General features: G+C 38.6%; 1 protein-coding gene across 1 annotated transcript in view; it reads left to right on the forward strand.

Moving 5' to 3' along the window:
• The window catches only part of LOC126209925 (serine/arginine repetitive matrix protein 1-like), a 124,703-nt gene that overhangs the window by 76,068 nt on the left and 23,441 nt on the right, over window positions 1-25,194 (forward strand). Inside the window, exons 9-10 of the mRNA XM_049939044.1 lie at window positions 3,269-3,406; window positions 3,482-3,708. Coding sequence (XP_049795001.1) covers window positions 3,269-3,406; window positions 3,482-3,708 — 365 coding nt within the window. The remainder of the gene's footprint in view (window positions 1-3,268; window positions 3,407-3,481; window positions 3,709-25,194) is intronic.

Consider the following 25,194-nt stretch of genomic DNA (forward strand, 5'->3'; position numbering starts at 1 on the left):
ATTGATTGGTTGTCCGAATCACAAGTTGTCCGACGGCACAAATCGCTCATGGAGCGCGGAGAGGAAATCACCGACGAACCCCGCAGTGGACGGCCATCAATCGATCAACCGCACGAATCGACAAAAGTGTGAAGCGTGTGAGCGATTATTTGGCTGACGGTTGAGACTTCAATTGATAGCACAAACTGTAAAGATGTCATAAACAACCGTTTTCTGCATTGTGACCGAAGATTTTAACATGAGAAAGGTGCGTGCAAACTCGTCCCAAAAGTGTTGACCCACGAAAACAAGCACGAGAGAGTACTTCGTTGCCGAGAAATGGTGGAAATGTGTGAAAAACTCAGTTATCACTGGTGATGAGTCGTGGATTTTTGCGTACGACCCTGAGACAAAAAGGCAGAGTTCAGATAGGCACACCCCATCGTCGCCCCGTCCCGAGAAGGCACGCATGAGCAAGTCCATGATCAAAACCATGCTCATTGTCTTCTTTGACGTCAGAGGCATTGTCCACCACGAATTCGTACCTACCGGGACTACAGTGAACTCAGTTTAGTGCCCAAAAGACTGAAACGGGTGGTCTCGCGCTGCCGAAGCGACATGAAGGACACGTGGGAAGTTCACCACGACAACACGCCGAGTCACAGCGCCTTCATTTTCAACGGCTTCCAGGCCAGGACCAAGACCCCATTGGTTCCCCAGCCTCCCAACAGTCCTGACCTGGCTCCTGCTGACATTTTTTTTGTTTCCTCGGTGAAAAGGAGTCATGAGAGGAAAACATTGGGACCCGATTCAAAGCATCCAGCCGCATGTTACATCAGCTCTAAAGGACATTCCGGAAAAGGCATTCCAAGATGCTTTCCAGGCATGGAAACGCCTCCTCCAGAAGTGTATCTCTGGAAGAGGGTGCTATTTTGAAAATTTTTGATTACTTGTACGAATATAGTCAATAAATGACTTTTTATGAATTTGGTCGCATTACTTGTGGAATGCACTTTGTACATTACGCTCATTTTATGTTTCCATGGAAATGGCAAGGAAAGCGTTTCTGAAGAAGAGAAATTTGTTAATATTGAGTATAGATTTAAGTGTCAGAAAGTCGTTTCTGTAATTATTTGTATGAAGTGTAGCCATGTATAGAAGTGAAACGTGGACGATAAAGAGTTTGCACAAGAAGAGAATAGAAGCTTTCGAAATATGGTGCTACCGAAGAATGCTGAAGATTACATGGGTAGATCACATAACTAATCAGGAGGTACTGAATAGAATTGGGGAGAAGAGGAGTTTGTGGCACATCTTGACAAGAAGAAGGGACCGGTTGGTAGGACATGTTCTGAGGCATCAGGGGATCAAAAATTTAGCATTGGAGGGCAGCGTGGAGGTTAAAAATCGTAGAGGGAGACCAAGAGATGAATACACTAAGCAGATTCAGGAGGATGTAGGTTGCAGTAAGTACTGGGAGATGAAGAAGCTTGCACATGATCTACATCTACATCTACATGATTACTCTGCAATTCACCTTTAAGTGCTTGGTAGAGGGTTCATCGAACCACAATCATACTATCTCCCTACCATTCCACTCCCGAACAGTGCGCAGGAAAAACGAACACCTAAACCTTTCTGTTCGAGCTCTGATTTCTCTTATTTTATTTTGATAATCATTCCAACCTATGTAGGTTGGGCTCAACAAAATATTTTCGCATTCGGAAGAGAAAGTTGGTGACTGAAATTTCTTAAATAGATCTCGCCGCGACGAAAAACGTCTTTGCTTTAATGACTTCCGTCCCAACTCGCGTATCATATCTGCCACACCCTCTCCCCTATTACGTGATAATACAAAACGAGCTGCCCTTGTCTGCACCCTTTCGATGTCCTCCGTTAATCCCACCTGGTAAGGATCTCACACCGCGCAGAAATATTCTAACAGAGGACGAACGAGTGTAGTGTAAGCTGTGTCTTTAGCGGACTTGTTGCATCTTCTAAGTGTCTTGCCAATGAAACGCAACGTTTGGCTCGCCTTCCCCACAATATTATCTATGTGTTCTTTCCAAATGAAGTTGTTCGTAATTTTAACACCCAGGTACTTAGTTGAATTGACAGCCTTGAGAATTGTACTATTTAACGAGTAATCGAATGCCAACGGATTTCTTTTGGAACTCATGTGGATCACCTCACACTTTTCGTTATTTAGCGTCAACTGCCAACTGCCACCTGCCACATGATACAGGAATCTTTTCTAATTCGCTTTGCAACTGATAGTGGTCTTCGGATGACCTTACTAGGCGGTAAATTACAGCATCATCTGCGGACAACCTAAGAGAACTGCTCAGATTGTCACCCAGGTCATTTATATAGTTCAGGAACAGCAGAGGTCCCAGGACGCTTTCCTGGGGAACACCTGATATCACTTCAGTTTTACTCGATGATTTGCCGTCTATTACTACGAACTGCGACCTTCCTGTCACGAAATCACGAATCCAGTCGCACAACTAAGACGATACCCCATAGGCCTGCAGCTTGATTAGAAGTCACTTGTGAGGAACGGTGTCAAAAGCTTTCCGGAAATGTAGAAATACGGAATCAACTCGAGATCCCCTGTCGATAGCGGCCATTACTTCGTGCGAATAAAGATCTAGCTGTGTTGCACAAGAACAATGTTTTCTGAAACCATGCTGATTACGTATCAATAGATCGCTCCGTCGAGGTGATTCATAATGTTTGAATACAGTATATGCTCCAAAACCCTACTGCAAACCGACGTCAATGATATAGGTCTGTAGTTCGATGGATTACTCCTACTACCTTTCTTAAACACTGGTGCGACCTGCGCAACTTTCCAGTCTGCAGGTACAGATCTATCGGTGAGCGAGCGGTTGTATATGACTGCTAAGTAGGGAGCTATTGTATCAGCGTAATCTGGAAGGAACCTAATCGGTATACAATCTGGACCTGAAGACTTGCCCGTATCAAGCGATTTGCTTCGCAACCCCTATCTACTTCTAAGAAACTCATGCTAGCATGGATAGATGCCCATGATAGAGTAGCACGGAGAGCTGCATCAGAGCAGTCTCATGACTGAAGACCACAACAACATGAACAACAACAACAACATGTTTCCATTTATCGGTTTCTTCTGTCTATGAAGAGTCATTGATGATGGGTTCTAGACACGAGTACTGGTCTGGCAAATATTCTCACATGGAGCTGATAGTGTGCAGCAAGATGCAGGTGAGAGTAGTGCGGTGTTGTAGCGAGCCCCTGTTGCCGGCAGGTGTACTACAAGAGCCGGCGCGACTCGCGGTCGCACGCGTCGCCGGAGCGGCGCTCGTCGGGCAAGGAGTCCTCGGGCAAGTTCCCGCGGCTGCCGCGCCAGTCGACGGCCGTCGACGAGAGCTCGCTGCCGCCGGGGGTGTGGGGCGGCGCCGGCTCGTCGGGCAGCGGCGGCAGCTCCAGCGGTGGCGGCGGCGGGCGGCGCGGCTCGCAGCCCACGCTGTCGCCAGACCTGCAGCCCGCGTCCGACGACGGCGGCGGGGGGCCTCCGGGCCCGGGGGCGGGGCGCAAGGCGCGCCGCGATTCGCTCAGCCCCGACTCCGCCTCCTACAGCCGCGGCCGCCGAGACTCGCGCACACACCTCTCTCCGGACAGGGACCGCGAGGTGAGCGCGCGCCACTCACTGTGCAGTGCCCAGTTCCTCTCCATCTCCTCTGCCTGGTGCGTTCAGCTGTCCACAAATAAAGTTCACGGGAGATTAAAACTGCATGCCACACCAGGACTACTATTTGGGACCTTCACCCTTCATGCCCAACTTCTCAACCGAATGTGTTACATGAGCACAACTCACAGCACTTTCTCACTACTTTGTATTGTATCGTGGGGACCTAGAAACAACGGAGAGGCTCCGTCCCCGCTGCAGCCGCAGTGGTCCACAATCCAACGACGACTATCGCAGTCCACGCCACCCCTCCGCCGCCCCACACCGAACCCAGGGTTATTGTGCGGTTCGGCCTCCGGTGGACTCCCCCCCAGGGAACGTCTCACACCAGACGAGTATAATCCTATGGTTGCGTGGTAATGGTGGTGTACGCGTATGTGGAGTACTTGTTTGCCCAGCAATCACCGACGTAGAGTAACAGAGGCCGAATAAAGGAAACCAGCCCGCATTTTCCAAGGCAGATGGAAAACGGCCTAAAAACCATCCTCAGACTGGCGTGTTCACCGGACCTCGACACAAATCCGCCGGGCAGATTGATGCCGGGGTCCAGGTGCTCCTTCCCGCCCAGAAAGCCATGCGTTGGACCGCACGGCCAACTGGGCAGGCCTCTCACTACTTTACTTCCATTACTGCCTCGTCTTGTCATGATGTCTGTTCCTTCGAAAGAACAGACAACATATAGATCCCACAGTTGTGAAGCATTATACCTAATTTGAAGGGGTATCACTGCTTCACCTGCAGCGGGATCGGCTGTGAGATGTACCAAGATAGTCCGTGCAGTTGCAATAACGCTGTGTCCCCAATGACACAGTGGCTACCACACCTGTCTAGTAAAAAGAAGATCCTGGGTTCGAATCCCGGTCAGACACACATTTTCGCTCATCACCACTGATTTCGCTGAATGTCCCGCTGGATCTGACAGCAGTGATCCACCCCTTCAATTTAATTTAGTATATGACAGCTGCAGGATCTGCATGGCATCTTCTCTCAAAGGAACGGACACCATGCATATTGACAACTCATAAGCCTGTATCCACTTGCTTCAATGCGAATGCACAAATACATCCAACCTCATGTGAGAATCTGTGAGTAGCGAACAGGAGTATAGTGGACAGGCAATGCGGGTGGCGCTCGTTGGAAGTGTGGATCAGCTGTGGGGCATACCGAGATAGTGCAGTTGTGATAACAGTGTGTCCCGGATGGTGCAGTGGCTACAGCACCTGCCTAGTAAGCTGGAGATCCAGCGTTCGAATCCCTGTCCAATACACAATTGCACTCGTCGCCGCTGATTCTCCTTAATGTCCTGCTGCAGCTGGTAGCAGTGGTCCCCTCTTCAATTCACTAACTTTATTTTGGAAGCATTGCCCAGGCCATGGTTAAGCCACATATTCGCAATACCCTTTCTTCCAGTAGTGATACTCTTGCAGTTAGGCAGGGGGACTTCTGGGAATTTTGGAAGATAGGAGATGAGCTACTGCTAGAAGTGCAGCTGGGAGAACATGTTGTAAGACATACGTGGGAAGTATAGCCAGATGAGCACTTTCCTGCGAAAAGTAAAGGTCCCAGATTCAAGTCCCAATGTGGCACACAGTTTTAATCTGCCATTAAGTTCTTCTAAGGCTACACTCCACTGCAGAGCGGAAATGTGATTCTAAAACCAAGTACTAGTTCTCATTCTGTTGATATGCTACACATGTTGTAATGTTTATCTCTTTATAACCGCCAAATAAGTTGATGTAACTTAATAATGCTTCAGTACGCATATCATTGAATCATTTTATTAGTGCTGTTTGGTATTAATCAGAGTTATCTGAGCATGTGGGAAGTTATTACAGACAGTGAGACTCATAAACAATATCTAATTTCATTACTCACCTTCAGTCATGATGGCTCAAACTTTGTTTTCAGATTCTATCATGTTCTCTACTTACAGGGGTTTCACAGCTATTAAACATGTTTATTAAACTACTTACATCCAATGAATCTATTTGTTACCTTACTCCCACACACATTTTCTAAAAAATATTCCAGACAAAATAAACATCAAACAACTAACACAGGACTTATTCTTCGCACAACAAGTGGAGCAAGTGACTTATTTTTTTATAAATCTTGAAGTTATATAACAAAGGCCTCAAACATTTTGAATACTTGAATAATACCTAACAAGGAAAACACATAACTGTCGCTCCTTCACCCTTTATATGAATCCTGTTTTGGCGTGTGAGCTTTCAGGGAGATAACCTTTTCAAATTACTTATAAACTGAAAGGAAAGCAATAGACAATGATTATATGTACATAGTGAAATTACAGTTTAAATTTAACAAAATCAGTGTATTTATTCTTTGCTTTAAGCCATCTTTTGTTACAGAATGTTCTAAAAATAATTTATTTTGCTCACATTATTATTTTTGAGAATATTGCTTCAATGAGATTATTTCCAGTCAATTTACCCACATTATTCCAGCCAGTGAGGTGGCATAAAATAAAGAATAATAAGCTTTAATTTTTAACTTTCGAACAAAACTCTTACGATTTTAAATTATCACGAATTTCTCAGCTTGTATTTAGCAGAAAGCATAAAAAGTACCTATATTAATTAACATAGTCACTAACTGTTTATCCCATTTATTGTCTATTTAGTACAACTGACATAATGCCATAATTATAAGTGAAAATATTGCTCACATTAATTTCTGAGAGTTTAGGAAAATGGTGTTTATGAATTAGCTCAAATGTTGTAACTCATCTGTAAGTATGTATCGCAATTTACTAACTCAAAACAGTATCATAATGAACAATTTCAGATATGTATCGGTCTCTTCTTTCACTGATGAGTTACAAGTTCATACGTAAGCAGCTGTGCTCTTCCTACCTTTTGCTCCAGATTCTGCAATGTCTTTTTCTTCTTGTCCTTCATTGTTTACTGGTAGTCAAGTTGTTCATGTAGCTCTGTTACGCGATTAGGCTGTATTCCGAGGATAAAAATCCCGTACACATAGTATCCGTGCTGCGATACGAATCTTACTGAGGCTGGTGTAGCCCAGAGGTAGAACAGTTTTAGTTCAGAATTATTAAAGACATGGTGAAGGCTCACAATACTTTATACAGAGGCATAATTGTAGTATTTGATATTTTTCTCCTTTACTTCCTTTTATTCTCTGTCTTTTTTTCAAAATGGAGATTACATTGTGGGATACAGGCACATCTAACTCTGGGATACTTGCAGCTTGTACAGGAGTAATTCTGGTGACTCATGTGATTTTCTAGTTCCTTACGCGAGATGTGGGCTTTTCTTAACGGTACTATATATTGTAATTCACAGTCTTGCAGTCTGGAGTTCTAGATAGGCTGCTCTCCCGGTTATGTTGTATTCACCCCGGACACTAATGATTACAGGGATGACATCAGTTTTAACGTTCGACATTGTACTGGCCTCGACGCTCGGATCATTAAATTTCAATTTCTTCACAGACGTTTGTCATTAATTTTCCCATCAAACAGCCCAGATACATCGATTAATGGGCATGATCATCTTTACGATTGACATACAACAACACAGTGTACTCCACACATTCGACATCTCTCGTCTTGGGTGATCTGCATTACGATATTTCTTCGCCGCCAACGCTAGACATTGTGGACCAACTATTATAGCTTCTTACTCTGTTGCCATTCTTCATATTTTAAGCTACAGATGAATCTGATCACTCAATATGCTTTGCAAAGATAGTTTTATCTTATTCTGAGATTCCGCTTTGACGTTACATTGGTACCTTCTTACCCTGGGCAATAATTGTGCTGTTTTCATCTCCAAACATAAATTGTATTATTTGATCCATTGTAAGCTTTCTATTAAAATTTTGTCTGAATTTGAGGAAACTGAATACATTTCTTCCAAAAACTTTCTCCTCATGTAACATGTACTCACAGATATCGTATTCAGTTCCTAAGGAAAACTGACATGGGCAATGTGTTGCGCATGTGAACAGTGTTCTGAAATGCAGAATTTGAAATAAAGAAAATCAATCGAACTAAATGCTACAAGAAACTAATTGTCCACTCACCGAAAACATTGTAACTATAATTCAATATCAAAGCACATTATGGACGACGCGTTGTATGAAGTGCGGTACTAGATGAATCACAGCCACGAAAAATAAATTGCTGCTCTATTCGGAAGAAAATAACTGTTAAAAATTCCAATGCCGTTCAGTCAAAATTAATGTACTTGCTTGCATGACACCTGACAATCCTGACTATGCACTGTTTTCATAAGAATGCGAGGTGAGATCAGTCCTGACAGTATGATGCAGAGTGTGGTTCTTCCAACTACAGTGCAGGGGAACAGTAGCACATCTGTAGACAATATCTTTATTCATCCTTCATTGCCAGATGGGCATTTTGTTAGTAAAAATGGTGAATGACCTTTCAGACCATGATGCACACATTTTAACACTGAAAGGGTTTTGTTTTTAAACAAATGTCAGATATAATTACAAATTATGTAGGAAAGTTAATCCAACAGCAATAGTGAGTTCTCTAAAAATCGTCAAGGAACAAGAGTGGCAGGATGTTTATAGCGCCAATGACATAGATGACAAATATAATGCTTTCCCTAACACATTTCTCATGCTCTTTGAGAGCTGCTCTCCATTATGACGTTCTAAATGGAGTACTAGCAGTAAAAGGCAGCCTGGGTGCCTGACTAGTGGTATATTGATGTCATGTAGTACAAAGAAGGAATTAAATCAAAATGTTAGAAGTACTGTAGTTACAATCAAGCTATAGGTGCCCATTACAAAGAGTACTGTAAGTTGCTTAAAAATATTATTAGGAAGGCAAAGAGCATGTGGTGCGTAACAGAATAGCTAATACAAAAGATAAAATTAAAATCATATGGTCAGTTTTGAAGAAAATGTCTGGTCAGCTGCACAAGGTCGACGATATAAAGTTAGTTGTTACTAAAAATATTTCTGTTACTGATAAATCAGTTATGTGTACAGTATTTAACACTCATTTCCTGAGCATTGCTGGTGAACTAAATAAAAATCTAGTTTCTACAGTGATTTATATAACTCTCTTGGATAGCGCCGTTCAGAGACTGATGTCTTAAATTCTCCACTATGATACTGACAAGAGGGATACTGGGTCAATAGTAAAATCACTGAAAACAAGTCCGCCCACGGTAGCTGAGTGGTCAGCGTGACAGACCGTCAATCCTAACGGCCCGGTTTCGATTCCCGGCTGGGTCGAAGATATACTCCGCTCAGGGACTGGGTGTTGTGTGATCCTAATCATCATCATTTCATCCCCATCGACGCGCAGGTCGCCGAAGTGGCGTCAACTCAAAAGACCTGCACCAGGCGAACGGTCTACCCGACGGGAGGCCCTAGCCACACGACATTTCATTTCACTGAAGACAAAAGACTCTCATGGATATGATGCAGTGCCTAGCACAATATTAAAGTACCGTGCTGCACATGTTAGCCCTCTACTTAGCTATATTTGTAATTTTTCCTTTAGGAACAGTCAGTTTCCTGAATGATTAAAGTACTCACTAGTAAAGCCGCATTATAAAAGGGTAGAAGGGGATAATGTATACAATTTTAGACCTATTTCTATGCCATCAGTGTTTGCTATTGAAAAGGCTCTGTATGTAAGGATAATTGATCATTTTATATCACATAATTTGCTATTAAATGTGCAGTTAGGCTTTAGAAGTCATTTAACAGCTGAAAAAGCTATATTCTCTTTTCTCTGTGAGGTACTGGATAGGTTAAACAAACGGTTCCGAACGCTAGGCATATTTTTTGATTTACCTAAGGCGTTTGATCGTGTTGACCACAAAATATTGCTCCAGAAGTTGGACCATTGTGGAATACGGGAAGTAGCTCAAAATTGGTTCATCACTAACAATAACAAGAGACAGCTAATGGTCATTATTCACGGTGTTGAGAACGGTTGTGATGTGGTATCTGAGTGGGTTACAGTCAAATGGGGGCGTGCCCCAGGGATCAGTGTTGAGGCCACTCCTGTTCCTTGTTTACATAAATAATATGCCCTCTAATATTATTGGTAGCTCTATAATTTTTCTGTTTGCTGATGACACTAGCTTTGTGGTAAAGGATATTGTGTGCAACATTGACTCGGTTTCAAATAGTGCAGTTCATGGCCTAAGTTCATGACTTGTAGAAAATAAACTGACGCTAAATCACAGTAAGACTCAGTTTTTAAATTTCTAACACACAATTCAACAAAACCTGACCTTTTAATTTCACAGAATGAGCATATGATTAGTGAAACTGAACAGTTCACATTTATAAGTGTTCAGATAGATAGTAAACTCTCATGTAAAACCAACATTCAGGATCTAGTTCAGAGATTTAACGCTGCCATTTTAACTATGTGTATGGTATCTGAAGTAAGTGCTTGTTTGCTTATTTGGATTCCCTTATGTTGTATGGTAATATATTTTGGGGTAACTATTTCCATTCTAAAAGTATATTTTTGGCTCAGAAACGGGCAGTTGGGCCAATAAGTGTTTCAAGTTTGCGAAACTCTTGTCGACCCCTGTTCACTAGTTTGGATATTTTGACATTAGCCTCTTCCTGCATCCATTTTCAATAAGCTACTACAAATTTCAAAAATCTTAGCAGTAATCCACGCGCTTTCGAATCTAAACTGAAGAGTTTCCTCATGGGTTACTCCTTCTGTTCTATTAAGGAGTTCCGTGAAGATTTAAGCTGGCTTCTTTTGTGTGCATAAACATTTCATTTTTATCTGTTATTACTTTTATGTTGTAATTTCATGTACTGGCCGGTTCCCTAATCTCGGAGATCTGCTCCTCAATTTGGTGCGGCAGACCTTAACATGTAAATAAAATAAATAAATAAATAAAGCAGCAGCTGCAGCAGCTAAAATTAAATAACCTACTCTAAACATTTTTAATTGACAGAAACAGTTTGCTGCTTCGCGTGGCGTAAGGGACAACGCACATACGATAAAAATCAAAACTTTTGCTATCAATCATGGAGCTGGGTTTTACTTGAAAAAAAAATAGTTTTTGAGAAATAAAATCTTGTTATTGACAAATAGACTGCACAACATAGGAAAACTCTTGATAATCACAAAATTCTCTCATTACAAAAAAACTGCTAATACAGCCTCTAACATTCATCGAAAATCCTATAAACGTGTTGTCATTCGATGATAAATTGTGCCTGACAGTTTCTCGCAGATTCACAAATAACAGAACTATTTCTCTGAAAAACTCAAATGGTTCAAATGGCTCTGAGCACTATGGGACTTAACATCTATGGTCATGAGTCCCCTAGAACTTAGAACTACTTCAACCTAACTAACCTAAGGACAGCACACAACACCCAGCCATCACGAGGCAGAGAAAATCCCTGACCCCGCCGGGAATCGAACCCGGGAACCCGGGCGTGGGAAGCGAGAACGCTACCGCACGACCACGAGATGCGGGCTCTGAAAAACTCAACTTCACGCTATCGCCCTCAAATAAGAATGCCTCAGGACTGCACAACTGACTGACTAATGAATCACCCACAAGTAACAGTAAACGCAGAGTCAAGGATCTTATTCACTAATCATTCAGTGCACTCGATCATATTAGGCCCACTACAGTAGACTTTATTTGCCGTAGCTTAAAAAATTGTGAGAAACTTATAGCATTCGTAGACCATTCAAGTGCTGGGTTACATACAAACTACCGAACTGTTACGTGCTGCCTCTACTTGTATTTAACCCCCCAGCCCCCTCTCACACCCCAACCCCCCGCAAACACCTACGCCTTTCCTATGTATCAGGGATTGTCTGTTGACTTGAGCGAACTTCACCAAAAGTAACAAGCAACATCTTGTCTTATGATCTGCAGATAAAACGTATTGTTTGATCGAGCCTACCTGAGTAGAGCTGTGTTCAATTACACGAACAAAAAGTGATCCTTTATCCATAACTGTGTTCTTGGAGTTCAGTTCAGTTCTTAGCATAAGATTAACCTTCCTAATGTATTCCTGAAGTATTCTTATCCTGCTCTTTCTTTGCAGTTTCGGGATTTTTCTCTACATGTGTCTCCATATTCCATACTGATGAGCCAAATTAAAAAGAAACTTGATGGATGAAAAGCAACTAAACTGTTAATTATTTTGAAAGTAATGGCCATCAACGTAAAAAGATGCGTCCCACATGATACAATAGGGTCAATGTCTTCATGGAAATATGTGGAAATCACATGAAGAGAAATCAGTATTGTGGCTGTGTCCTTATGTTGTAAAAGTTGTTTCACTATACTGCAGCAGTTTCATCGGGAAGCCCGCCGTCCTCCGCCCTCCCCACTTCCTCCCAGTGCGATATTTTTTGAGCTCTGAAGAAAGAGGTTCGTTGGCATCTATTTTCTTTGGACGAAGAGATCAACGCCTGTCTTGGTTCTGTAAGCAGCTGCAAACATTATTCTATGACACCATTGACCTTCTTATCTCACTATGGGACAGTTGTATGAACAATTATGGTGCTTATTTTTGAAATAATAAACAGTTTCTTACTATTTCGTCTGTGTAATTCTTATTTGCTTGCCCCTTACAAATTTCTAACTCTGGTATCTCCAACCTTCACAATCTCTCTCCAGCAACACTGAATCTCGCATACTTGCTAGTTTCGAGCTACATGAAACTGTCGTCACTAAATGTTTTAACCATAGCATTTCAGTTAGGCTCTTGTCACTTATTGCTCTAAGTTTCAGGTCATCATTGTAAAAGGGGTGAATAGTTAATTTTAGGCTGCCATGGAGCTTAAAGTCGAAAGAGTGTCTATTTAGGCATATTCATTTTTCCACAGAGCTTTACTTTTTAAATGCTGCTATAACAATATCAGAAGTGATACAAAGTGGTGGATACATAGTTATTCCTATATTGATACTTACTAGTACCTTCTGAACTATATATATAAATATATGTAGGATATATTGTCGAAATGACTGATGCATTTGTTTCAGTTACTACTACTACTGCATGATCAAGTCCAGTGGACCGCACACATCTGCAAGTTTCCTCCTCCACTGTATTCTGTTCATTGTTGCTATCCCCCACCCGTTCACATCAGTTGACTCTTGGTTTAAATCTTCATGAAGTCCATCCCTCCAACGCTTCTTGGGTCTCCCTGGCGCTCTCTTTCCTGTAGGTGTGAATTCCAGGAGCTTCCGAGGTCTTCTGTGATCCTCCATCCGAGCCACATGGTCGGCCCACTGCATTCGTTTGGCTTTGACAGTTCCTGGTATGTTGGGCTGCTGGTATAGTTCATAAAGCTCTTGGTTGTATCTGATCCACCACTCCCCTATACCTGCATCCACAACTTCCGAAGCACTTTTCTCTCAAAAACAAGGAGCTTATGGAAGTCCTGTTTCCGGATACTCCATGTCTCACAGCCATATAGAACAACAGGCTGGATGAGGGATTTGTAGAGTCGAATCTTGAACTCTCTGGAGAGATGTCTGGACCGAAGCAGTTGTGCTAGGCTGTGGTAAGATCGGTTTCCTGCTTGTATTCTGGCATTGATCTTTGCTTCACATGACGAGTTCTCAGTGAAACATGCCCCTAGGTATTTGAATTCTTGCACTCTATTGTAGGACTGGTCCCCAATCTGCAGTGATTGTAGATGATCAGCAGTCTGAGAATGACCACACATCATAACGAGGTACTCTGTCTTGGCTTGTTTTATGTTTGGTCCAAATTTGCTGGCAACCTCTTTTAGTGCTTTGGCCATTTGTTTCAGTTGCTAGAACAAAAGTTATTTCAATATCTTCTATACCAAAATGTAATGCCTAAACTGCTCCTAGCAGTGCCTACATTGAACTGCATTATAAACAGTGGTTTCAAAACTGCAATATTCTACATAATTTTAATTGAGTGCGTAATGAAAGGAAAACAACAACAAATATAAAATGTTGTTAGTCCTTTATGTAGAAAGTTGAACCAAAACATTCAGTGTACTTCACTCAGTTGGTTTCATCTAAGTTTGTCAGTAATTATGGAGGCTGTTTACTATTTGCTGCTGACTGAAAATTTTGCAAAATTTTGCCAATATCTCAGTCTTATCAGTGTTTACTGACATTATGGTTACCTCGTCTACCCCTAACACCAGTTTTAAGAAACATATTTTTCACAGTGTGGTGCACTATAGTTGAACTTTGCACAAATGTAAATTTTTATAATACTGGAGGCCTCCAAACCTCTGATAAAGCTCTTATGTAAATGATAATTAAGTAAGAAACAGAATTATTTAATTAGATTAGTCACACTGACAAATTCCACCTTTCGATACTTTGATACCAAATGAACTATGCTTATGATTATAATAATGTATTATTAGCATTTTATGGGTGCTACAGTCTCAAGACAGTTGGCACTACAAACACTTTATACAGCTAGGTAAGGCTTAAATCATTTTTAATTCTGTAGAGCACAATGGAATACATAAGCTGTCTCAATACAACTGCGGGTTTTGTCTCTTAGTTTTATGTGAACAAAGAAATTTTACAAGATTTGACAATTTTTCAGATATAGCTATCCCTTTTCTCCATTTACCTAACAGAAATAATAAGATGTTGGTAATGCAAATTTCTTCTCATAAACATTTTGTTTCGTTTTGAATTTTGTGGAACTTACTTTTATTTTCATTCTAGAACTACTGTATCAAGTTTTACACATATGTCAAATTCGGTTGGCTTGATTTAACTATCTAATTCACATGTCTTCAGTTGTCAGTCATACTTCCATACAGATTAAATGATATTTATTTAATTTACTGGAACTTTATATGGTCACATCTCTGGTACCTTTCCGAATGAAAGAAAAAATCTCAGTTAACTCACTATAGAATTAGGATACCAGTTTATAAATTCACAAATATGAATGCAGGAAAAATCCACTTGTAGTTTGTGATATGCCAATAACATCCACTAAACACTATTTGCATTCAGTTGTATTATCAGCAGCAATGAGGTAATTATTACCACAAATTTATTAATTTTACAGTTTTGTCTGCGACTTATTTGGAAGCTAGGAACGTAAATATGTATCACATACTACTTTTATAATTTTTCAAGTCTCCATATAAGATAATAAAATAACATTTGTAATCAACAATTAGTTTTTAAAAACCCTTTATTTTATGCTCTTAATGCTAATGACAAGGTATAACTGCTGTTTATGTCAGTAAGACGCTTTCACATTAGTGCCCACTACTGCAGCTTGATGCATTAACATGCTACATGATAACTACAGCTCTTATCATTGCTGAATTACTTTTGTTAAGTTCCATCATCACTGAGAAATTTATCTACCACATTTACGTTAAAATGACACAAATCCATTTCTGTACAATGCTGTTCCTGAATAATTATCATTTGTATATCATGCAGATCATTTCACATATGTTGATTTCTCTTATATTGAGACAGATAAACTCTGAACATTTGGCTGCAAGCTTTTGATCTAGTCTAGTCTAGTTTAACTGTACTGATTCTGTCAAGTTTGCATATTACATTACTGTATTCTATGAATTTTTTGAAGATTCTTTTCGGTGTGAAATATACAATATTGGTTTTGTGGTTGTCATTTGGGTTGTTGTTCATGATTTAATGGATTTTTTTGCTCAGCACCTTTTGTCAATATAATAAATTTGAAAATTGTACTGCCAACAGACTACGAGGTGTGGCTAGAAAAAAACCGGACTAGTACTGGTGAAACAATAAAACGAATGCAATAAGGCTGAAAGTCGCGTAGCCTGTCACGTGACTCTCGCTCCGCCTACTGCTCGAGTTTCATCTGCCTCCTGCACTCAGTCTGCCCGTGGCGTCTGTTTTAAGTAGTTGACGTTTTGTCTGTGCGTCGGAAAATGTTGAGTGTACAGAAAGAACAGCGTGTTAACATCAAATTTTGTTTCAAACTAGGAAAATCTGCAAGTGAAACGTTTGTAATGTTACAACAAGTGTACGGCGATGATTGTTTATCGCGAACACAAGTGTTTGAGTGGTTTAAACGATTTAAAGATGGCCGCGAAGACACCAGTGATGACACTCGCACTGGCAGACCATTGTCAGCAAAAACTGACATCAAAGGGATTGTGCACATTGATTGGGTACCAGAGGGACAAACAGTGAATCAGCATTACTACATTAGCGTCCTGGCTACCCTACGTGAGCGAGTACGGAGAAAACGGAACGATTTGTGGAGAAAAATGTCATGGATCCTTCACCAAGACAATGCCCCAGCTCACAGTGCGTTGTCAGTGAAGACGTTTTTGGTAAAACACAACATTCCCATCTTAGATCATCCACCCTACTCACCTGATTTGGCCCCCTGTGACATTTTCTTTTCCCTAAAGTCAAGTCAGCTTTGAAAGGAACTAGATTTGAGACTGTTGAAGCAGTAAAAGAAAAAGCGACGGAAGTAATGTATGGACTTACCGAAAATGATCTGCAGCATTGCTATGAACAGTGGAAAATTCGTATGGAGCGGTGTAGAGACCGAGGAGGATAGTACATTGAAGGAGATAACATGAAATTGTAAATAATTGTAAATAAATGTTTTTCCAGCATCAGTACGGTTTTTTTCTAGCCGCACCTCGTAAACATAAGGCCTTACGAAAATGGTCCTAAAATATACATTCAAACTCAGTGCAGCAAACAGAAACATAAAGTTAACAAACACTGTACGTTGTTCTTAAAATGCTAAATGCATAGCTTTTATATCAATTTTCTTCTAGATACTATTAATTTCATATGTTTTTATGTTATTACTCTTGTTGGTTGCTTCTCATTTCTTTCTCTATAAAACATAGTTGTAAACAGATAGATAATTAATTCGCTAACATCATCATCAACTACATAGAAGTAAGTCTGAATTTTAATAATGGTGAGGAATTAGGAGGCTCCACAAGATAAATGTAATGTGATGAATTAGTTTCAGACCAAGAACCATATTATGGGATAGAACAATGACTGAGGCAGACGACTTTGTAGGGGATTCATTGGTTGTAACAGAGCATTCTACACAATTTCTCTTTAAATCTGAGCTATGAACCATCGAGAAATAAGTCATAAAGTCCACCAGTGTTCATCCACTGAAGAATTTGTGTTTTATACTGCAGTTTTCATAATACCCCATGTCGACAGTGATAGCTGAAAGAGAAGTCACGTAAGGAGATTCAATTTCACAAGAACTTATTTATCCACACATAGAGAAAGAATTAATTTCCTTAAAATGGTAAATCGAGAGGTGAATACAAATGATACTACTTGTCAATAATGTAGACAATCCTCAGGAATTAATAGAGCAAGTTTAAAAATAGACATGAAAATCTTATGTGTTGAGATTAAAATACTGTATAGCTAAGACATCAAAATGGAAGAAACAAAAATTGACAAGTAAGCTACAGAACTGGTTAACCACATTTTTATTTTTTTTATAACACCTGTTCAATAACTCAGGTCATGGTCAGAACAACAAACAAATATAAGAGTAAAATGAGCTTGATAGCTTATGGTAAGCCAAGGACTGCTATTTCAGTTTTCAAAACACGAATTTGACACTTGTTGTCACTTACTGCAGTGAACCATTGGATTGTTAATGTGGAAAGCTTGGGATGCTCAGTAAACTGTGGAGAGGTGCACACTGGATTTTACTAATAAAGGCAGGAAACAATTATATTGTGAAACTGAGACTAGTGGAATAAGTAATTGTCATCATGTAACTTTCTTCATCTAGTTATTCTCCTTCTCTTATATCATAATCTATAGTCTTGAATGTGTGTCTTGCTATTGATGGGTTGGACTGACATTCGTTAAATGTCATACACTATCACATCTTTTTCAATTTCTTCATATTAGTTGCTTTTATGATGATCAGGTTTTTAATAGTCAAGAGTCACAATATTTAAACTAGATCGATAAGCTACACTCATTAATGAAGTCTCAAATTTCATTGGTAGCAGATTAGGTAGAAGAAATGTGAATATGGTATATACTGAAATTTCTCCCATACTCACTGTTCTTTCATTACATGCTGTTAATGTAGTGTTTGATACATGCAGACTGACTGTAGTATGTCATCTACCTTGTGACTGACAATTTTTTTGTCTTGTTATGTATGTTATTCTGAAATTTATTTCTTCATATATTATATTTAATGACTAACCTAGAACTGTTCCACAACATAATCGTCTATTTTGGCTGAAAGTGGCCTAGAGATGTAAAGTTGGCTGCTTCTTGTGGAGTGCCTGAAGTATTGTCCTGCACACTTACTTATAGATGTGCATGTGAATAAAATCGTAAATATGTTATGATATTTTCAGTTTCAACAGAAATAAGGGAAAAATAAGAGAATGAAAAATAGTGAATAAGTGAGCAAGCCTGCTTTACTATTACCAGCATGATTAACTCATTATGTGCAATATTTATATTTCTGTTGGGATTAACAGAGGCTCCAGAATGGTCTAAGAATTTAATTTTTCGACTCGAACGTTGTCAAAGTAGCAAGTTCTCCTAGTGAATATGGGCACATGTAGAAGAACAAAAATCAGGGCGACGAAAATATTCCATTGAAATTTGGATATAAATAATACTTCATATTCTAATGTTCTGGAACACAAAAGCTGTAAGTGCAAATAATTCATGAAGTGCCACATTTTTGGAAAAAGCAAAATGCTTATGAAGTAAATGAGAAAGTGGGCTTTCAGATTAACTATACCACTTTAACAAGAAACACTTGTTTGCACACAAAGAATTTCAACTTACTTGTCCCTTTCATATCTTTAATTATGGGTATCACTTTGTAAATATTATTTCCACTCAAAGTGAAGAGAAAACAGTCATGTGTAATTGGGAAATAGCACCATAAGTAATAAAATGTTGTGAATTCCTGCTAGAATAAGAAAGTAGCTGGTTTATGTAACGGTCATATATGTGTCACTCATGAGATGAGATCAAATAAAAATAAAAACTATATGTGACACGAGTGATGCAAGAAAATGTGGAATGTTCACTTTGCTCTCTTCCAACTGTGATGAAAATCACATATAGACTGGCGGGATATGTATCCAGACAAATACATGACTGAAATGGGGAAGTTTATATTGAATTCTAAGTGGTGACGTTCCTACTGGAAAGTTAGTTGGTTATGTTCAAACATGTAGGAGCATAATATACTCATATTGATAAGGACTGTAACATACAGAAAAGCTTAGTGGAGTCCATCATCCTGCTATGCTGAGGCGTTATTCTAATACTGTTGGAGAGCCTATGCAATACTGTCTTAATTTAGAGCAAATACTAGGTAGGCTGAGGTGTGAATTAAAATTTGGATTGAGGAGTGGGGCCATGCTAGAATAGTCCATGCAACTGTGCCCAGCTGGCATTGCAGTTAGCGCATCTGCCAACTGAGCAGCAGCTCAGGCCTCGAATCCTGGCATTGGTACAAATTCTCATTTGTCAATTTAGTCTGCATATATACATCACAGATTTTAACAATTGAAAAGGCCTCTGGAACCACATAGTTTCATTTAATTGATACTGTAATATTGTGTCTTTCAGAGATTTTTTAGTTTTCCTAGTTAGCAAAGTGGCTTTGCTATTACAGCAAAATTGTATTAAAATTCCGCTAACATACATTTTATTGAAACATAGAGTTTTATTTTAGTAGAACATGTTAGGTGATGAGGTGTTCACATACATGCATACTGTGATTATTGTCCTACTTGAGTTCTAAAATCGGTATTGCATCTTCTCAACAGTTCATAAATTCCAATTATATTGAATTAATAGTTGTTCACTATGTCTTAATAGGCAATAAGTTACCAGAATTTTATTATCTGCTATTTAAGTGATTATGTGATTTTATATATAATCTGGGGCGTTGTTTCTTTGAATATAGTTTACTTTCACGTTATTTTTATGTGCTTTACTTTCATTTCAAAGATAATATTGGTAGCATCTCATGTGATTAATTTTATACATCAATGCCCCAACAAGAAAAGGGAAACAATGAAGGATATTGGCACATCTATGAGATTTATGGCAATGCCCCTTTTTGGATTTTAGTTTTTCATATTTTCATATTATTTTTTTCCCATTTCTGTTATACTGCGTTGAAATCTGTCCTTTCATTTCAATAAAATTATTCAGTATGTGTGATTGCATCGTGATGTGATAAAACTATGAACAACCACTACTGCAGGCAGACATTCATTACCTTTTTGAAGTGTGTCTGTAGAAGTAGCAAGAACTTTAATAGTTTCTTATATCATTATGTGGTTCCACACTTAGAATAATTTTATTGAAATACACTCCAGGTGACATATATGTGTGTGTGTAATAGCACAGCAGCATTCACCTTACTCTCCCTGGTGCAATCTGTACACTGTCAGATTATCAATTAGGACTAGATAAGTTTCACTGCAGAAGATGTGGAATGTTATATCTGAGTATCGTAAATAATTTGGAAATTCGTTTATCAAACTAGGACTAGTGCTTTCCCTTCACCAAACATATGCATCTTCTAATACGTGTGAACTGTAAGTGCAGCATATGGTATGTGTTGGGAGTCACTCCGCAGACTACAGAAAACATGAGTACAATATCTCATTTGTAAAAGACGATTTCCTTTGCCTTCAATAATGGTTCATGAGACAAGAAATTCTTTATAAACAAATGATATTACAAGCATATTAGCGATATCAACAATACACAGACACTGTCAGCTTGTGGTATGTGCTTTGGTACAAGTATTATCTTATGGAATACATTCTGAAAATGCTGCCAAAAAATTTTCTGTACATGCAAACGCGACCTAAAATAAATTATAATGTCGAAAAGTTTTCCAACAAAAATACCACCACAGAGAGATTCATTACACAAATAATTCAATATATTACGAAGCTCTACTACTTATTTTAACAAGATTGTAATCCATCACACTTTTTATTTAATCTGTAAATTAACTAAGTGATCCCAGAAATAAGGGAGAAGTTTGGAAAGAGAATTAAAGATTATGGAAGCAAACCAAAACTTCACTTTTGTTGATGATATTGTAATTTTGTCAGAGAGAGGTAAAGACTCAGAAGATCAGTTGAGAGGAGTGGTTATTGCACTGCAGAAAAAATCATTTAATGAACATCAAAAAATGTAGAATAAGATTAATGGAATGTAGTTTAATTAAATCTGGAAATGCTAAGGGAATTACATTAAGGAATGAGAAAGTAAAATTGTTAACACGTTTTGTTATTTGAAGAGCAACACAATTGACAATGACAAGAGAAAATGTTACATAAAACACAAAGTTCCAATGACAAGAAAGCCTTTAGTGAAGAAGATAAATATGTTAACTTTTTAAACAAATTTTGATTTTAAGAGGATTATTCTGGAAGTATTTATCTGGGATGTAGCTTTATAAGGAAGCATAAAATGGATGGTAAACAACACAATCCAGAAGATAATAGAAGTGTTAGAAATACAGTGTTGCAGAAAAATGCTGAAGATTAAATGGATGAATTGTCTGACTAATGGAGATGTACTGAACTGAACTGAGGATAAAGGAATTTTATGACATACCTAGACCGAAACAATTGACTGATTGATAGGTCACATCCTGACACAAATAGTTAATCTGTTAATGCGAGGTAATATGTGTATGTGGGGAAGAGGGGAATTTCCTGAGGGAGAGACTAAGGATAACCTCTTGAACAAGTCATTCTATGGATGTCAGACGTAATAAATATTATGAAACTTGTTTTGTAATCCTTTAATTAAGTGTTGCAAAGTCAGAGTTCAAACATACATTAACTCCTATAACGGAAAGGCTACTTTCGTTCGTTCTGCAGAAAGCGTCCACTCATCTTGTGTTGAATTTCTTCTTCTGCAGTCCGGTCCATATGCCTTCCCTGCTAAGAACTAATGATGTTTGCTACTTGAAACTAATAGCATTTTACGAATCCACCAGACGCAACAAATGTTTCTCAATATCAAGATAACTAAGGGACTAACTAAAGGTAGTTTGGGAGTGAAAACCTCGGTATATTGGCCCTTCTGTGATACAAAGACTGCCAAGTCTGTGCTAATCTTAAGTTCTAGTTTCAATGCCCACATGTAATTATAGTCACTCGTAATAGCCAAGGTGGAACTGAACCGAACCTCATATCCATTAGCTGTGAAACAATGCTGGCTCAAATATTGCACATTTTGACCACTGTTCATATTGTGGTCATGGCTTGTGTAACATACCACACGGATTTTAGTTTCAAAAGTCACAGTTTATATATTAATTCCGGAATTTCATCTGTTCGTTTTTCTCATACATTCGCATACACTTAGCGGCACTCCGCGGTCAAGTTCTCATTATTCTGCAAGATTAGCATGTCTCTTCAGAACTCCTAATATCTGCATCTGAACAGGATGATGGCTGAGCCTCGAAATGAACTCTTTAGTCATCACAAAGCAACTACACAAAATACGCACTAACGCACCGTACTCTGACTGGCTGATACACATAACAGCCAATCTGGCCTTATCATTAAATCGCACAATCTCTTACATTTGGCTTTTAATTGCTTTTATGAACAATTTACTGGAAGAACAAATTTAGAAAATCAAGAAATATCAGAGCATATCCCTCTTTTTTAAATGACAAAATTATCGCAAAACATTTCTGGTTTCCCTAGTTTCTTAAACTGGCTAGTTGTACTGTACAAATTCCTCATACAAGGGAAAGTCCCTATCGCATCCTCCTCAGATTTAGTGGTAAAAAGGCCCAGTGGATATCCCATCAAAAACTGAACACAGATGAAGCATGAAAACAGAAAGAAGGTGTAGTGAATGGTAAAAAAATAAAACAAAAAGAAACAGTGGACGATCCAAGAACAAAAAATGCGATAAAAAAGCAGCCTGAGACAGCATAGGCATCGTGGGTGTGTGGTCATGGTGATGAACTACAAAGCGGGTGACTCGTGTTGAAACCTACCTCTTGCCATGAATTTTTTTTTCACAACATAATGAACAGTCCGTCCAGTCACTGAAATGTTTGTTATCTTTCTCTAATATTGGTAGTTGTCAAATTATACATTGGTTGTGAGTCATGCAGTAAAAATACGTTACCGTCGCAAGTAAATGTGATGAATAGTGGGAGCAGGCCAGATACCACATGCATGTCTCACAGAAATGAACACAACAGATAAACTTATGTGAACTATTTCACAACACAGGAATTCAATATTCCAGACTTCCAAAACGGAATGTAACTTCAAAAACGTTAAAAACTTGTGTTTTGACAGAGCACTGAGAAACTGTGTGATTGTGAAACTGTTGCGTTCATTAGTTGCAGCTTATGTGGCAAACTATTATGTTTTCATCATTTCCTCAGTAGTGATCACGTTCATACGAACACCTCTATTTGGGGAGGAGGCATATCTCACTTATCAGCTGTACAAATTAGGTGGGTCGGTAAGAGATTCCTCTCATATTAACCACGTACTGTGTGTGGCCCAACACTGTCATAATAGGTCCCTAATTTACACCTCGCCATTGCAAACACGTTACACCGTGACACAGACACAAATTTGAATAAAGCGAACAGCGAAAAAAAATTGGCACCAGGAACGTTTGAACACATCTCGCCCACCTGATAGTCCAACACAGTAATCACTTAACCGCGACGCCATTTCTGTTCCTGCCTGTTCCATATTATGCTTCTTGTTCTTGGACCATTCTCTGTTTCTACTTTGCCTTTTTTCACATTTCAGTACACCTCTTCCTGTTTTCATGCTTGATCTGAGTTCAGTTTATATGGGCTGTCCACTGGGCCCTCTTATCACTAAATCTGTGGGGGATGCAGTATGGAGTTTCCCTTGATAGTATGATTCAATCTGTCTGTTTAGACTTCTCACAATAACCTATACTCACTTAATGTAAATAAAATTATTCATTTATTGTCATATCTTCCAATCACACTAATAAGTAAATTAAATTAACAATGATTAATGAAAATCGTAATAGACCAGTTTAGTTTCCAAAAAAATATGTTTTAATTACGTATTGTTTCACAGTCCATAAAATGCTCACTTCTTTTGGCCACAATCGTAGCTAGTTGCAGCTAGCTACTGGACCATAGCGCATTTGTCATGTGTTAACAATGACTGTTGCATCTTTGTGCTCGCTTTTGTCTCTTTTATACATAGATGCCTTCAGAAACACTATGATTATGAAAAAATTGCTAATAAGTTTTTAATAATTATACTGAACCAAAACAATTTTTCTACTTTTAATAGTTTTACAACAGAAAACTTGTTAAACAAGAATACATAATTTTTACTCTAGACTTAGCAGTTCTAAAACTGACTTAGCCCATTGTTTTTCAAAATCTTGTTTTTCTCTATGACTTAACAAAATCATGAGTATAGAGATTGTGGTTATAAACAACAAATTAGCTTCTGTTTTGAGAGTTCAAATTATTTACAGCATTTCAGTAAACCAATTAATTTCTCTTTCTTTTAATTTTAAAATATTTGTTTGTTTATACTTTCTGCAATATCTTTTTCACCTCACCTTGAAATTCTACTCATTTCTCTCAGTAATGTGTCTATGTATAATTACAGTTCCATTTCTACCTTATATACAGCAATTCACTAGTGTCCTCCCTTTTTCTTACATTGCCACAGCACTTATTTTGTGTGGCATCCTTAAGACTTCACCTCTGCTTAAAACACAGACTTAACTGCAGTTACATGGCTATTTATGTGAAACCGTACTTTCATGTTAGACTAATATTTTACAGTGTGTACTGGAAAGATAAATATTATACTATACATGTTTCTTAAAATTATTCTTTTTCTATTTTTTAAATATAATTTAAATTATTTAATTGATTCCCCCCATTGAAAGTAAATTAACAAAGAATTTTTCTTTAATTGGTCCTTTAAAATGGCACAAACATGAAGCTACTTGAAAAATACTTCTTATTACGACATCTGACACAATTTGCATTAGGAGTTACAGTAACCACCAGTATCCATATTGATAACATTTTTACATCTGCCTTGAGGCTGATTTCATCTTTTAGATAAGAGTTGTTGATGACTTATAGCTCAATAACTTGTGTCTTGTGGTACAATTATATCATGACACACATTGCACAGGAAGAAAAGTGTGATAACCCAAAAGCAATCAGTGATAATGTTTTATGGTGTTCAGAAACAGTCCTCTTGTTGTCATGTATTTGAGGAGTTAAAATATTTAATTTATTCTCCTCACTGGAAGTAAATTAACAAAGAATTTTTCTTTGATTGATGCTTTCAAAGGGCACAAACATGAAGCTATTTGAAAAAAACATTACTTCCTGAAATAAGAAACATCAATAACTTTAGTACAAAAGGTAACTACTGAATGCAATTTTTAGATTTACTTAACTCAGTACCTAAG

This window comes from Schistocerca nitens, chromosome 10 (genome assembly GCF_023898315.1).
Source record: "Schistocerca nitens isolate TAMUIC-IGC-003100 chromosome 10, iqSchNite1.1, whole genome shotgun sequence".
Classification (NCBI taxonomy): domain Eukaryota; kingdom Metazoa; phylum Arthropoda; class Insecta; order Orthoptera; family Acrididae; genus Schistocerca; species Schistocerca nitens.